At 41.2% G+C, this 13,965-nt stretch overlaps 1 protein-coding gene across 1 annotated transcript in view; it reads right to left on the reverse strand.

Annotated features, from left to right (window-relative positions):
• Positions 1-13,965, reverse strand: part of KIF13B (kinesin family member 13B) — a 427,996-nt gene that overhangs the window by 251,697 nt on the left and 162,334 nt on the right. Inside the window, exons 6-8 of the mRNA XM_030198710.1 lie at positions 13,009-13,189; positions 9,218-9,305; positions 5,091-5,225 (exon numbers count right to left, since the gene is read on the reverse strand). Coding sequence (XP_030054570.1) covers positions 5,091-5,225; positions 9,218-9,305; positions 13,009-13,189 — 404 coding nt within the window. The remainder of the gene's footprint in view (positions 1-5,090; positions 5,226-9,217; positions 9,306-13,008; positions 13,190-13,965) is intronic.

The raw sequence follows: 13,965 nt of genomic DNA on the forward strand, positions 1-13,965 counted from the left end.
TAAAAAGATGTATACAAGGCCACAAAATGAACATGGACCGGTTTTAACTGATTATCTTGAAGATGCAGGTCTACCATTACTGTCTTCGGCAGCCCAATTACACTTGTCACAACCGATCCAAGCTGCAGAAATACAAAAAGTAATTAGATCCCTGCCAGGAGGTTCATCCCCGGGTTTAGACGGGTTTTCCCATGAGTACTATAAAATGCTGGAGACACAACTGTGCGGCCCATTACTGGATTATTATGATACAGTGGTGGATAGGGGTTTTTTCAACTCATCAGAAAATGAAGCGTTAATCACTTTAATACCAAAACCTGGCAAACCTCGTGATAGGGTTGAATCCTATAGACCCATATCCCTACTAAATGTTGACTTAAAAATTTTGGCCAGGATTCTAGCTGACCGACTAGCTATTCACATACCTCAAATAGTGGGAGTACATCAAGTAGGATTTGTACGAGGACGTCATTCTGTTCTAAATGTGAGGAAAATACTTTTATCTATAGCCCATTGTAAATCAAACAAACAACACTTAGCATTGGTCAGTCTAGATGCAGAGAAGGCATTTGATAAGGTTCAATGGGATTATTTATTCCAGGTTCTTACACATATAGGTATGGGAGGTTGGTTTCTACAGGCTATCAAATCTCTATATCATAATCCAACTGCTAGTATTTTGGTAAATGGACATAAATCTCGCCCATTCGAGGTATCCCAGGGAACGAGACAAGGATGCCCATTGTCCCCATTATTATTCTTGCTTTATCTAGAACCCTTACTGCGAACCATTCAGCAAGATACGGATATCTTTGGGGTTGAGTTGCCGGAACAACCAGTGAAGATACTGGCGTTTGCAGATGACATTTTTCTTACGCTCACTCGACCAGATAGTTCTATACCAAGATTGTTGTCAGCGCTAGCTGAATTTACCTTTTACTCAGGATTCTCCCTAAATTATCAAAAATCATTGGTCTTACCAATCCAATCTGAAATAAAAGATAATTGGATTGGCCCTTTCCCGTTAAAGTGGGAATCTACAGTAGTAAAATATCTAGGGATATATATCACGGCGGATCTATCACGATTATACCAATACAATATAGAGGCCCACAAAATCAAAATGGAAGAAAAAATGAAGGGCTGGCAAGGGTTACCCATTTCATTGCTGGGTCGAGTGGCGCTATACAATATGATTTTATTTCCAAAATGGATTTATATGTTTCAAACGCTGCCGCTCATGCTGAGTTACAAAGATGAGAAATGGTTGGGTAGGCAATTAACCAAATTTCTTTGGCAAGGGAAAAGAGCACGTATATCACTCACGAGAGCTATGTTGCCACGTGCCAAGGGAGGACTGGGGCTGTTGAATTTGCGCCTCTTTTCAATAGCTGGTAGTGCTCGTCACCTTTCTGACTGGTTCAGATCAACTCAATTTTTTACCTGTACCAGGTCAGAAATATCCCTTCTGAGACCACAACATTTTGCCCACTGGCTTCACTCCACGACAAAGGGAGCGGATCTCTCGAGACACTTAAATATAATTTTTCGGCCTATGCGTAGAGCGTGGAAGCTGATGTGTAAAATACATGCTATAAATCCTAAGATGACCCCATTATTGCCAATTCAAGGGAATAGTGATTTCCCCGTGGGAGATACATCACGAATATTTCAAATGTGGGCCTCAAAGGGGATACGATATCTCTTTCATGTGATAACGGAGCAGGGAACTATTAAGCCATTTCAAAGTTTATGTGAGGAATTTGGCCTAGCCCAGAGTGATATATTTGCATATTACCAAATCCGCCATTATGTGCAGTCATTGGATAGTACGATGCTCACCTCAGAAGTGTGGGAAAGACTTAAGAATATGTTGGACTTAGAAGCTCAACTTCGCACACCATTAAAATATTTTCATGGCATGTTGAGAGATAGAATTGAAAAATATGACTATTCGAAAGAAACACAGAAATGGAATCAAGAATTAGTCTTAAACATGAGACCAGAACAGATAGAATCTTGTTTAATGTCAATTTATCATTTAACAGACAATGCCAGTTGGTGGGAGTTACATTACAAGTTTGTATTACGATTACACATTTCACCACAAAGAGCATATCGGGCTACTCTACGAGAAAATAACAACTGCCCAAGATGTACAAAGGAGCAAGCCCATCTGGGTCATATGTTTTGGACCTGCAGGAGAATCAGGCTATTCTGGGTAGCTCTCGCAACACATGTTTCTAATTTTTGGAAAACTATATGGCGCCCAACACCAGATCAATTGTTTGATATCTTCCACATACTGAGCCCCATACCACGGGGCATGAAGATCTTCCTGAAAAAAGCTATGCTGATGGCAAGGAAGGTAATATTGCAGCTGTGGTTAGATCCGGCTGGACCCACGATTGCGCACTGGCGCTCATCCATGATTCAATTTTGTACTTTGGAACGATCAGGAATATCAGATCTAGCCTCAAAAAAAGGAGATAAATTTTGTACCATTTGGGCGCCCTTTTGGGACACATTGACTTCATCAGCACGAAGCAAGATTTTGAATTTATAAACTGGACTGAATACAAAGAGATGGATATGCAATAGCAGGAATAGATAACTGTTCGGAGGGAGGGGGGAAGGGGAGGGGGGAGGGTGGAAGAGGGAGAAAACACAGTAACTTTTTTTGTTGGTTTATTTCATGATGAAAAATTGTTGAACAAGGTTTCAATTTGTAAAATTAATCTAACTGCAAATAAAGAGAATTATAAAAAAAAAAAAATAAAAGCTTGTGTCATATGCTGGTTATTCCAGGCATTGTCTATCTTCCATGATTTTTTTTTAATTTACCCAAACAAGTCAGCTTTCCCACATGAACTAGTTCAAAGGCTGCTCTTTTTTAATTATCATCATCGGCAGCTAGGCTTCACCCTGGTTTAAGGTGGAGCCCACCCGTTTGAAGCAGATTTCCCCTTTCTCCAGAGTGTACAGCGCTGCGTACGTTTAGTAGCGCTATAGAAATGATAAGCAGTAGTAGTAGCAGTAGTAGTATTGTCCTGGCCCTAATAAATCTAATATGTCTTCCCTATACCACTGTCTCATTTATGCATTAAGACTCTAGAGATCAACCTGGCTTTAGGGTCCTGTGTTGTAGAATGGGGAACATTTCTTAGCCTGCCACTGTGGAGGTTCAGATATCAATTCCCAACCTAAAAGACTAAAATTGGTTTCCAAAACCTCTCTATTGCAACCTCCATCACTAGAACTCAGATGTACCACGATAGCCAGTTTCTCCTCAGTACGCTCTAAAATTCATTCTAAGCAATACATGAGGTTTGTCAACATGCAGACAAGTTACCAAGTGATCTTCTTGCCCACCAATCACACTATCTACATTCCTAATGATCAAATTGCCAATTACAAAAGGCAGCCTAATCCTCCCCTCTCCTAGGCACAAAACCTGCATCCTGTGGAAGGCAAGTCTAGCTATAGGATTACTTTCTGACACAAGCTGATGATCTCCTAGGTGACCTTGCTCTTCCAGGATAGCACAGGGGCTTTCCAACTGGAGGTGGGACTGCTCTGTGATACCTTCCTCTACATACTTCTCTGCTGCCTCTATCTCCACATGGTTTACTGCCACAATTTTAACACAGCAGTAATTTACATGCTTATTGAGTACTGCATCCAAGTAATTTTTTGCAGAAACTTTGTGTTAGAAGCCATGTGGTCAGCGGCTCTAATGTGTGGCTTTCTGCATTGGCTCCCCTGTATATAACATGTAAACAACTTTGACTGTAACCACAGAAAGGCAGTATATCAAATCCCATCCCCTTTCCCTTATGTGAACTGTGCTTTTTTACATGAAATTTCTTATAATCGATTGTTTTTTAAGCTACAGGTTATCATCATTCTATTTTTTTTTAATTTACACATGTAAATATATTTTTCTAAGTTCTTGACTACATTTCCCTCTTCTAGCACATGACCCCCTGCAATAAACTGGGAAAAATACCATAAGTGAACACCTTGCATAGTGTGCTGTAGCAAGCACTCCTTAGTGTGCACTGCTTTCATTCTTTTTTTTTTTTTTATAAACACAGTGCATCAATGTGTGCTCGCAGGCACTTTAAACTTACAAATTGCAATTATGCTTTAAAGACCCAGAAATCGCAAGCTGAACCTTCCATATCAATTAAACAATGTTTACCCGCATGGTCCACACCCCACACTGTATTTTCCATTTTTTCCCCCTCTTCCTATCCTAATCCCTCAGAATCATCCTCCAGTCTCACCATCCTATCCCATTCCATTACCCAACAGTCATACCCCATTCACCCCCTCCCACCCTCCCCCTCCTCTACATCCCCTTGTAAAGATAACACTCTTAAACAGTCCGTCCACATGCTGTGATATTGTATAGTAGCAAGCTTTGATGCGTTAGAGTAAATGCGGCACTCATTCTCCCCAAATGCTCTCATCTTAGCATACCAGGATTTCCTCCACTGCTGATTGCAACTTATTCAGTCTGTCGGCTAGTGCCGCCGATACTGATCTTGTGATTTCCTGCACCCATTCTGCATTCTGCACAAGCGTCGGGGGCGGGAGCGAAACTGGGTCTGAGCTCGGGGCCTTTTGCGGCGTCGCCATCTTGGCTTGATTCAGGGTCCGCGTTATCTTTGCTGTTCGTTGCCCTTTTGTGGGCATACCTCAGTCACCCGGCGTTCTCAAATGCGTCTGGGGGTATTCTCTGCACCTTGGTAAGCAGGTACCAGCGTTTATCCCAACCGGATCTGTGTATTTTTTTAGCAGTTTTTAGCAGGTGTCAGGGGAGCTGCTCAGATCCACGTCTTCCTAGGAAGCAGGCATCACGTGACGTGCTTTCATTCTTATACCTACCCAGATAAATTGATATTTTTGCATCTTCTTTTATATTCAGATATTTTGTGCTAGCTAGTTCATGTCCATCAGTGTACACTCTGTGTAGCGATCACATAGTAAATATAGGATGGGAGGCATTTTTTCCCTTATGCACTCCAATGCCTCTTAGTGAAACCAGTGTATACATTACAAATGCTAAAGCTTGCTCTACTTACCCCAGTCTGGACATCATAGAGCGTGTGGGTGAGGATGATGTTGAAAACCGCATGAGAGCGACTGCTCTCCTCATTCATGTTGGTAGCTGCCACAGTTCGAGATTTGTTCCCTTCTGACATCAGTGATTCAATGTCCTAAAACAGAAAGAAATGCATCACGAAATGATATATAAGCGTTTATACACTGCAGAACACAATGTTAGCATAAAAAACATCACCAGAATGTGTTCATCAAGTTAACAGAACAACTACATAACAAAATATCAGCTCTAATTATCAACTTGTCGAGAACTGTTTTTCATTTAGGAGCCAGATAGTGGATTGGTGATCATCCTCCTTCTGGAAGAAAGAAAGAAGGGAGGCTAGTATGCAGCAGTGCTCTACCAAATAGCCATTGTCTCTCGTTTCCTCTCCCTCCCCAGTCTTTGTCCCTTTCCCTTTATTCACTGGGGATTCAGGTTTACACAATTTAGCAAACATTTGTAGCCATAATCCTTGGTTAAAGGCAATCTCAAATAAATGTTTCAGTGCCACCACAAATATTAGCACTGTCACCATGACTGTCTTAAAAAATTTTCAGTTGTACCTTGCTCTTGTTTAACAATCATGTATAAGAATTTTGCACCAGATGTTTCTTAATTCATAGAATATATTCTCCCACACTTTGTCTAAGTGCTGGAGTTGGGGATGGATATTAGATCTTACATTCTAATTTTCTTTTGAGTCCCACCAGATCAGTCCAGATGCATGGTTATGCTCTCCTGCCAGCAGGTGGAGACTGAGAGGTACTGAACTATGATGTTATCAGTTAAGAACCATGTGAAGCCCCTTAGCCAGTCAATTGTTATCATAAAGCAGTGGGGAGACTTGAAAAGCAGGAACAGCCAGCAAAACTAAAACAAACAAACAAACAAACCTCTTTAAAAGACAAAAAAGAACTACAGACAATTTTTCTACCAGGCTTGAGAAGAGGATGCACCAGTTATCTGACCTACCACCTGATGGAGACTGAGAAATACTCACTGGCTAAGGGGCTGCACATGGTTCTTGCTACACCTCAGAAGCATTAAGAATGCAAAAAACACGAAAGGCCTTTCCAAATGTATACTCCAGATGCACTGCTGGAAAACATTACTCACTGGCCTTCAATCTCAGTTACTGTGGTAGTTAAAACTCACTCTTTGGGATAGGCCACCCTTGATGTCTCTGAACTGGGGGGGGGGGGGGAGGATACATGGGCTCTGGCCTTGGCCTGGCAGCTCCTGCTCCACCAAACCTTGTGCCAGCTGTTCATTTCTACTACTTGCCTGGCCCTGCTCATTACCCCAGGTCTTGCAAGTCCTGGCGGCCACTAGAACCGGAGGGCTCAACCCTGATAGAAAGGATTGGACACTTTTCTTTTGTGTGTGGTTTGATTCCATCAGGCTGTTCAAGAGTTTTATGTGCATATAATACATATATATGCATCCCAACCCCTTTATCCCCGATTGTAGTTTTGAGGAGGAGCCGGGGGGGGGGGGGGGGGGGGAGGGGCGCGGAGGCACAATCTCATCTTTCACCTCAGGCAGCAGATTGCCTTGGCCTGTCCCTGACCCAGCAGATCACAAAACTAGATCACATTTCTCATACTTCATTTCCAAAAATAAGTAATAGCTTTCTTAAGTATTCCTGGCTAATATTTTATGGACTGTTCCTCTAGAAACGTGACCAAACTTCTCTTAAATTTTGTTATTATTAGTTGTCTTGACCATGTCCCTCTGGCAACAGATTCCACAGCTTAATGAACTGCATGAAAAACTTCCTCACTTTCTCCAATTTGTTTTTAATCTGCTGGTTTGTTAGTTTCATGAAATGTCCTCTAGTTTTGGTGTTTATCTGAAACGTTAAACCACCATTCACTATTCAACCATTCCACCCCACTCATGATATATAAACTATCAGTTTCTCAACTGTCACTTTTCCAAACTAAAGAGTCCTATTCTGTTTACCTTTCATCGTACGAGAGATCCATCCCCTTTATCATTTTTGTTGCTATCTTTTGAACTTCTAGTTCCACTATAGCTCTTTTGAAATGGGACAACCAGAAGCTTACACAATACTCAAGGTTCAGTTACACTATTGATTATACAGAGGCATAATATTATTCTGGGAACCAATTCCAGAGAGCCTTCACTGTCAAATGTCTCTTGAATAATTCCCAACTTTCTATTTGTCTTTGTTTTGCAGCCACAGTAGACTGGCTCCAAGATCTTTTATTTTGGGTGGTGGGACAACCTGGAACCCAGTATTTTGTACTTAAAATGAATTATTTTGCCCTGCACTTGTCCACATTGCAAAAGAATCTTATAAGCATAGGAGATTTGGCACCTAAATGATAAAAAAGCGGAGCATGAATTTTATGAATACAATAAATGAGATAAGTCCCTCCATAGACCACTTGGAGCTCTCCATTACTGACCTTTTTCAATCTGGAAAACTATTCGGTCCTACTTGACCTCTATAGGGGTCAGCAACAGCACAGACTTTTGGTACCTGTACATGACCGTGCTGTTAGGTTAAGCAAGAAAACTTTTAAACTCTGTTCAAGTCATAAATTATCCCAATTGACTCTGTACCACAAATCTTGTTCCCTCAGCTATATGGTAAGCCATATTGTAGAAAATCTTTAGCATCATATGTATGTTATCTGAATGTTCTAATGCATGCTTATTAGGTGTATCATTAGTACTATGCTAACATCCTATATAATAATTCTCACCACCAACGTTCTAATGTGGGACTACCTGTGTCCGTGACTCCTGGAGTTGCTGAGCTAGGCTCCGTAGCCAGGATTACATCACTAACAGCTGATTCCCAGGCCTGTCAGTACGCCACTCCCTGCCACTTCGGAGCGGCGCAGAAAAAAACTACAAGTGCGGCACCACAGAACCCCCCCCCCCCCACGGCGCATCACCCAATCCGCCCCCCCCCTTGACACAAACACCCCCTCCCCCACCCGAAGCACATCAACACCTTACCCCCCCCCCCCCCAGGCGCATCAAACCCCATCGCCACCCGCAGATGTCAGTAGTAACGCTGTCCGGCCGCTGCTGCTTCTCCTGTTGAGCAGCAGCAGCCGCTACAAAAAGAAAAGAAGCGATAAATGTTTTTAAGCCCAGCCCAAATCATTTGCAAATGCCCGAGTCTTACAACGCAGTCTCTGCAGCCGCTCCTCCTCTCACCTCCACTTCACTGCCCCTGGAGTAAGACCCCGGAGGAGCGCAGTGACGTGACAGACTAGAGGAGGAGCGGTTGCAGAGACTGCATTGTTAAGACTCTGGCATTTGCGAATGATTTGGGCTGGGTTTAATAACATTTATCGCTTCTTTTCTTTTTGTAGCGGCCGCTGCTGCTCAACAGGGGCAGCAGCAGCGGCCAGACAGCGTTCCCACTGGCAGCTGCGGGTGGCGAGGGGGGTTTGATGCGCCGGTGGGGGGGGGAGAGAGGGTCGCTGGACATGGATGGCTGAAGGCGGGGCAGGGGAGAGGGGGGTGGGGAGGGAGGTCCTGAGAACAGAAAGGTGGGGGTGGGGACTCACACTCACTCACTGTCTCTCACACTCCCTGTCTATCTCTCTGTCACACACACACACAGTCTCACACACACTCTCTCTCACACACACAAACAAACACACACACACGCTGTCTCTGTCTCTCTCTTATTCTCTCTATGACACACACACTCCATCTCTCACACACACACTCTCTCTCTCTCTCTCTCAAACATACACACTACGAGGAAAACCTTGCTAGCGCCCGTTTCATTTGTGTCAGAAACGGGCCTTTTTTACTAGTTGTATTATATCTCTCGTATTTGAATCCCAGTGCTGTTAAATGCGTACATTTTTTATACTGTTTCACAGTAGTTCTATTATTAGGTTTCAATTTACTGTTTTCAAATTTACTTCATTTATTGTATTTATGTTTATTTTTGGCTATTTTACTATTGCTATGTTAACAAAATTATAAGTTTTATGCTAAACTATACATCGCACCTTGGGTGAATCTCTTCATAAAAGCAGTTAATAAATCCCAATAATTAAATAAATAAAATAAGAATGTAAAATAAAGTCTACACTCATGCCTTACCTTGTAGCTTGCAACTGCCATTTTAGAAAGACCATCAACATAAGGGCCCAAGACTTTATGTTCTCTCACTTTTAAGGACTGGCGGCTTCTGATGAGCAAAAGAAAACAGAACAAAATTAAGATACTTTCAGATGTAAAAAGTGTATATGGTGATCTCCAAAAAAGGGATCAGTGTAAGAAATAACTAAGGCAAAATGGAAATGAGGTCCTTGTGGGAAAATGTGTACAGGAAACGTATCAAATTCCAAGTTTCAAATGTTGTAGGAAAATTACAAAGCAAAACAGTCAGACCTTCAGTATGCACATTACTGTTCAGAAGAGCAGGCTATGCCATGTGAAAATACATGAATAAGCTCTACAAAAGAGCATCTCTTTCCCTTCTGCCATTCCCATAAAAACCAGGAGGAGGACATATACAGAGAACACAGCCTGAAGCAGCTCTCAAAACAGAACACAAATGGCAGACTAACAGCTACTTTCACGAGAGTCACCACACAGTACATTGCCTGAAACAAAACTAGGACAAACTGAAAAACTTTTAACTAAAGAAGCATTATCCTGAAGAAAGGGCTAGAATAGTTTATAAGGCAAAGAAGAAGTTAACCAATAATCAGTAGATGCAATAAAATATTTATTGAAACAGTAATCACAGACAATGGTAGAGTTCTAAATGTCCAGTCAATTGCAACACTTCTTTCAAGCACCCAACATGTTTTGACACCTTCATGTCTGCGTCAGGGGCAAATACTGTAATTTATCTAGTATGTAGGACACTACCATGAAAGGTGCACCTAAGGATTCTTACAGCTGGCTTTAATGAGCTCCGTGAGCCCATTACACACTGCTTAAGAAGTATCAAAGTACAAATCATGTGTAAAACTGGTGACTCAGTCGCAGCACTATATACTGCAATGCAAAGAATGTGAATTCAGTTCTCAAACCAGAGGACTACCCACCAAGATGACCAGGGCTACAGTTATCACAGAAGCTATGTTCATAGCTTCCAAGAGAACAGAAGCCTCAGCTATCACTCAACTTTGAAACTAATGACCAGACTTGGGGGGCCATAACTAGATGTTCCAAACAAAGCATGACTGATTGATCCTTGGCTGAGGGCTAATTGCCACAATGGCCTTCCAAAGTGGCATAGAGGGATACATAACAGGGGTAAAATAACTCATCTACTTGTGGAATTAAGACTCATGAAACTGGGTCACAGCCCTAATTCTGCCATAACTGGAAATATAAATGAACAGGAAGAAACCATGGGGGAGGAAGGGGGACAAATTAGTAATTGTTTTCATTGTTTCTTTTATTCTTTTGTCATTTCTTTTTTTTTTCTTCTCCATTTTACTCTTTTTTTTATTTTGCTCTGCCCCCCCACCCCAAAAAATGCCTCGATTCACCTAGGTTTACTTCCCAACATGTTCTTTCTCTTTCTTTAGCAGTTGATGCGAGACAACGGGAAGTCATTCAGATTAATATACTATTAGCATTATATTATAAACCACTTTGATGCTTTGTAGCTTCTGCAGGATGAAAGAGGAAGTCAAATGTTATGTCTTCCTTAGCAGTAGATAGCCTCTCCACCAATAAGATTCCCGTGGTACTTCTTCATAGTAGCATACAAGCAACTGGGAACTCACATATCTGAGCTAACTTGCTCAGATCTCAGAGACCAAATGTTCAGGGCCTGGCATTTTATCAACTATGCCCAAGTTAATAGTGTGATTGGGTAGGGATCCTAAGTCAAACCTGTACTCATGTGCACCGATAAACTTGCAGCATTTTTTGCCCCAGTCAGCATGCAGACAAGGACAACTTCACTCACTATAACCCGGCTAAAGTTTCTCTCTGGGAAACGTTCTGCTCTGTCTATAGAATGTTAACAATTGTAGGCCCTCATGCCTTTTACTAAACCAACAAAAATGCTTTCGTACGCGAGCTTGCAAGTACATACAGGTTTCGTCTTCAGATGTAATAAGACCTCTGTAATCCTGAATGCTCAAGTGCTACAACCTTTTTTCTTTGGTAGTCCAATCAAAAGCTGTGGCAGCCTATGAGACCAAGACAGCCACTGGAACACTGCACTACAGAATGTTAACTAACCTGTTTCTAGTGTCCTGCTCATAAATTCTGCCTTCTGTTTTAATTTAAACAAGAAAGCATGTAGAGGCATGACTTTGGGAACGATTTCCAATGCAAACTGCATAACATGTGTGCAAGAGAGGGGTTGTGCTGGAGGTGTAAAAAATGAATAATATGGGCACTCTCTCTGATAAAAGTTTCATATAGAACTATATAAATCAGTCAGGCTCATCTCTTCCTAGAAATAACAGGTGCAAAGAGAGGTGCCCTATTCTCCCCTCCCTCTCTTCCCACTACAACACCACAACCAGAGGGATACGGGAGACAACAGAGACTGCAGATAAACAAACATCCAAGGCACCAACTGATGAAGATTAGAATCTATATAATCAACAGAAGTCATAAAAGAATTAACAATTACTTGAGGCCATGCTTTTGGCATATAAATACTTGTATCAGGGGTATAAACAAAATTAATAAAAAGGCTGAAAAATAGCAAGTCAGTAATTACACAGGGCTACAAATCCTGTGGTTGAAATTATTTTCTACAGTGCTGCATCAACACTTGAAAAGTGTTGCCCCTTTATCTGGAATTCCCTTGTAAGTATTTGATTAGCTTCCAAGGGAATTAGTGTATCTTTGTAGACCCTTTGCATCTAGAGAACTTTCTTCACGATAAAAAGATTGTTTTCCTGGGAGATAGGTTGTAGAGGATTTAATTATTTCTGATGGGGAATATTTTTACTCTTTATTCTCTCCTCGTTATGTGGGATTAACATTGAGCTTGTATAGGATTATTATTTATAATATATGAAGAGATTTATGAGGATTTTTTTTTTTGGGGGGGGGGGGGGGGATCTAATATTTCAAAATGGTAATAAAAAATTTCTATCCTAGCAGGCCTCGACTTAAAGAAGGAATGTTGAAGACCTAAAATTAAAAAAAAAAAACAAAAACAAACTTTGGCTCTGTTGTGCTCTCATCTGGATATATAACACCAGCTTTTTCCCTCCTCCTGTTCTGTTCACAGTTATACTTTAGAACATCCAGAAAAGGTCAGGGCAGAGCTTGTATACTAGCGCTGGAATGATAGCACAGTATACAGAGCAACAGCTGTGACATTTGTACTAGCAGGAATGAGAATCTCCAAGGAACCACAGAACACAAATCTAATTTAAGAACATAACAGTAGCCATACTGGGTCAGACCAATAGTCCATCTAGCCCAGTATCCTGTTTCCAACAGTGACCAAGTTAGATCGTAAGTACCTAGCAGAAACCCAAATCATGGCAACATTCTATGCTACCAATCCCGGGGCAAGCAGATGCTTCCCCATGTCTGTCTCAATAGCAGACTATGGACTTTTCCTCCAGGAACTTCTCCAAACCTTTTTTAAATCCAGATAAGCTAATTGCTGTTACAACATCCTCTGACAATGAGTTCCAGAGCTTAACTATTCATTCAGTGAAAAAATATTTCCTCCTGTTTTAAAAGTATTTCAATGTAACTTCCTTGAGTGTCCCAGACTCTAATTAATAAACGTTAAATAAGTTCCATAATATTGGTATCAGACTATAAAACCCATATTTCTATTTTGAACTCTTCATTTATGACCCAGTTGATCCTTAATCTCTGATCACTATACCTTCATAAGTCTAATATGGAGGGAGGACCCTAATACAAAGCTATATTATAACTCTTACCCTTTAGGGTCAAGAAGATCCCTGACTTTTTCATTGTAAATCTCCATGTATGACACTTCCACTTTGAAACTCAGTTCATCATTCTCCTCTTTTTGTGTTCTTTCAAAAAGGGCACTGCAGAGTCTAGGAATCAATCCAGGCTGGTCAGCAGTGCCCATCATTGTATAGGATTTGCCGGAGCCTAGAAAATTAAAATTAGAATTAACATTGTTTACAAACTGAATGTTTTTAATGCTATAATTGGTTAAAAACATACAAAGTTTGTAACCCGCCCCCCCCCCCCAAACAAGCAAAGAAATGTTAAGTATACAGTTTCTCTAAACCAGTGTTTCCCAAGTCAGTCCTGGAATGCTCTCTTGCCAGTCAAGTTTTCAGGATATCCACAATGAATATACATGAAATTGATTTGAATGCACTGCCTCCAATATATGCAAATCTCTTTTATCCATAATCATTGTTGATATTCTGAAAACCTGACTGGCAAGGGGGTACTCCAGGACTGACTTGGGAAACAGTGCTCTAAACAAAGATGGATAGGTAGTCTGTTGATACCTGATTTTGTTAAATACTATTTTCAGCCCAATTTGCATATCTTAAGTAGTAGATGTACACAACAAGCAGAAATAGATGGCTAAAGCTGAATATGCTATTGTCTGAACTTTAAATATTGATACACCATCTTTCACACCTCAGAGCTATTCTAGTATTACTGATAAGCACACTCTACTTGGCTATACACAAAAAATGACGGTGCTGTAGCAAATTTATCACCCTCTCTTTTTATTTGGTAAAGGTTGTCTTCAGTCACAGCTGCTCCATAGTAACCACTTTGTCAGTGCAGGACATTTGGGGGTGGGGGGGGGGGGGAATGCTACACAACCTCATAGGGGAGATTTTGCAAATATGCCATGTAGCAACAAAATACAGGAATGCTTTTAGTGTGTATACTGTGCAGTA

The sequence above is a fragment of the Microcaecilia unicolor genome, chromosome 3 (genome assembly GCF_901765095.1).
Source record: "Microcaecilia unicolor chromosome 3, aMicUni1.1, whole genome shotgun sequence".
Taxonomy (NCBI): Eukaryota; Metazoa; Chordata; class Amphibia; order Gymnophiona; family Siphonopidae; genus Microcaecilia; species Microcaecilia unicolor.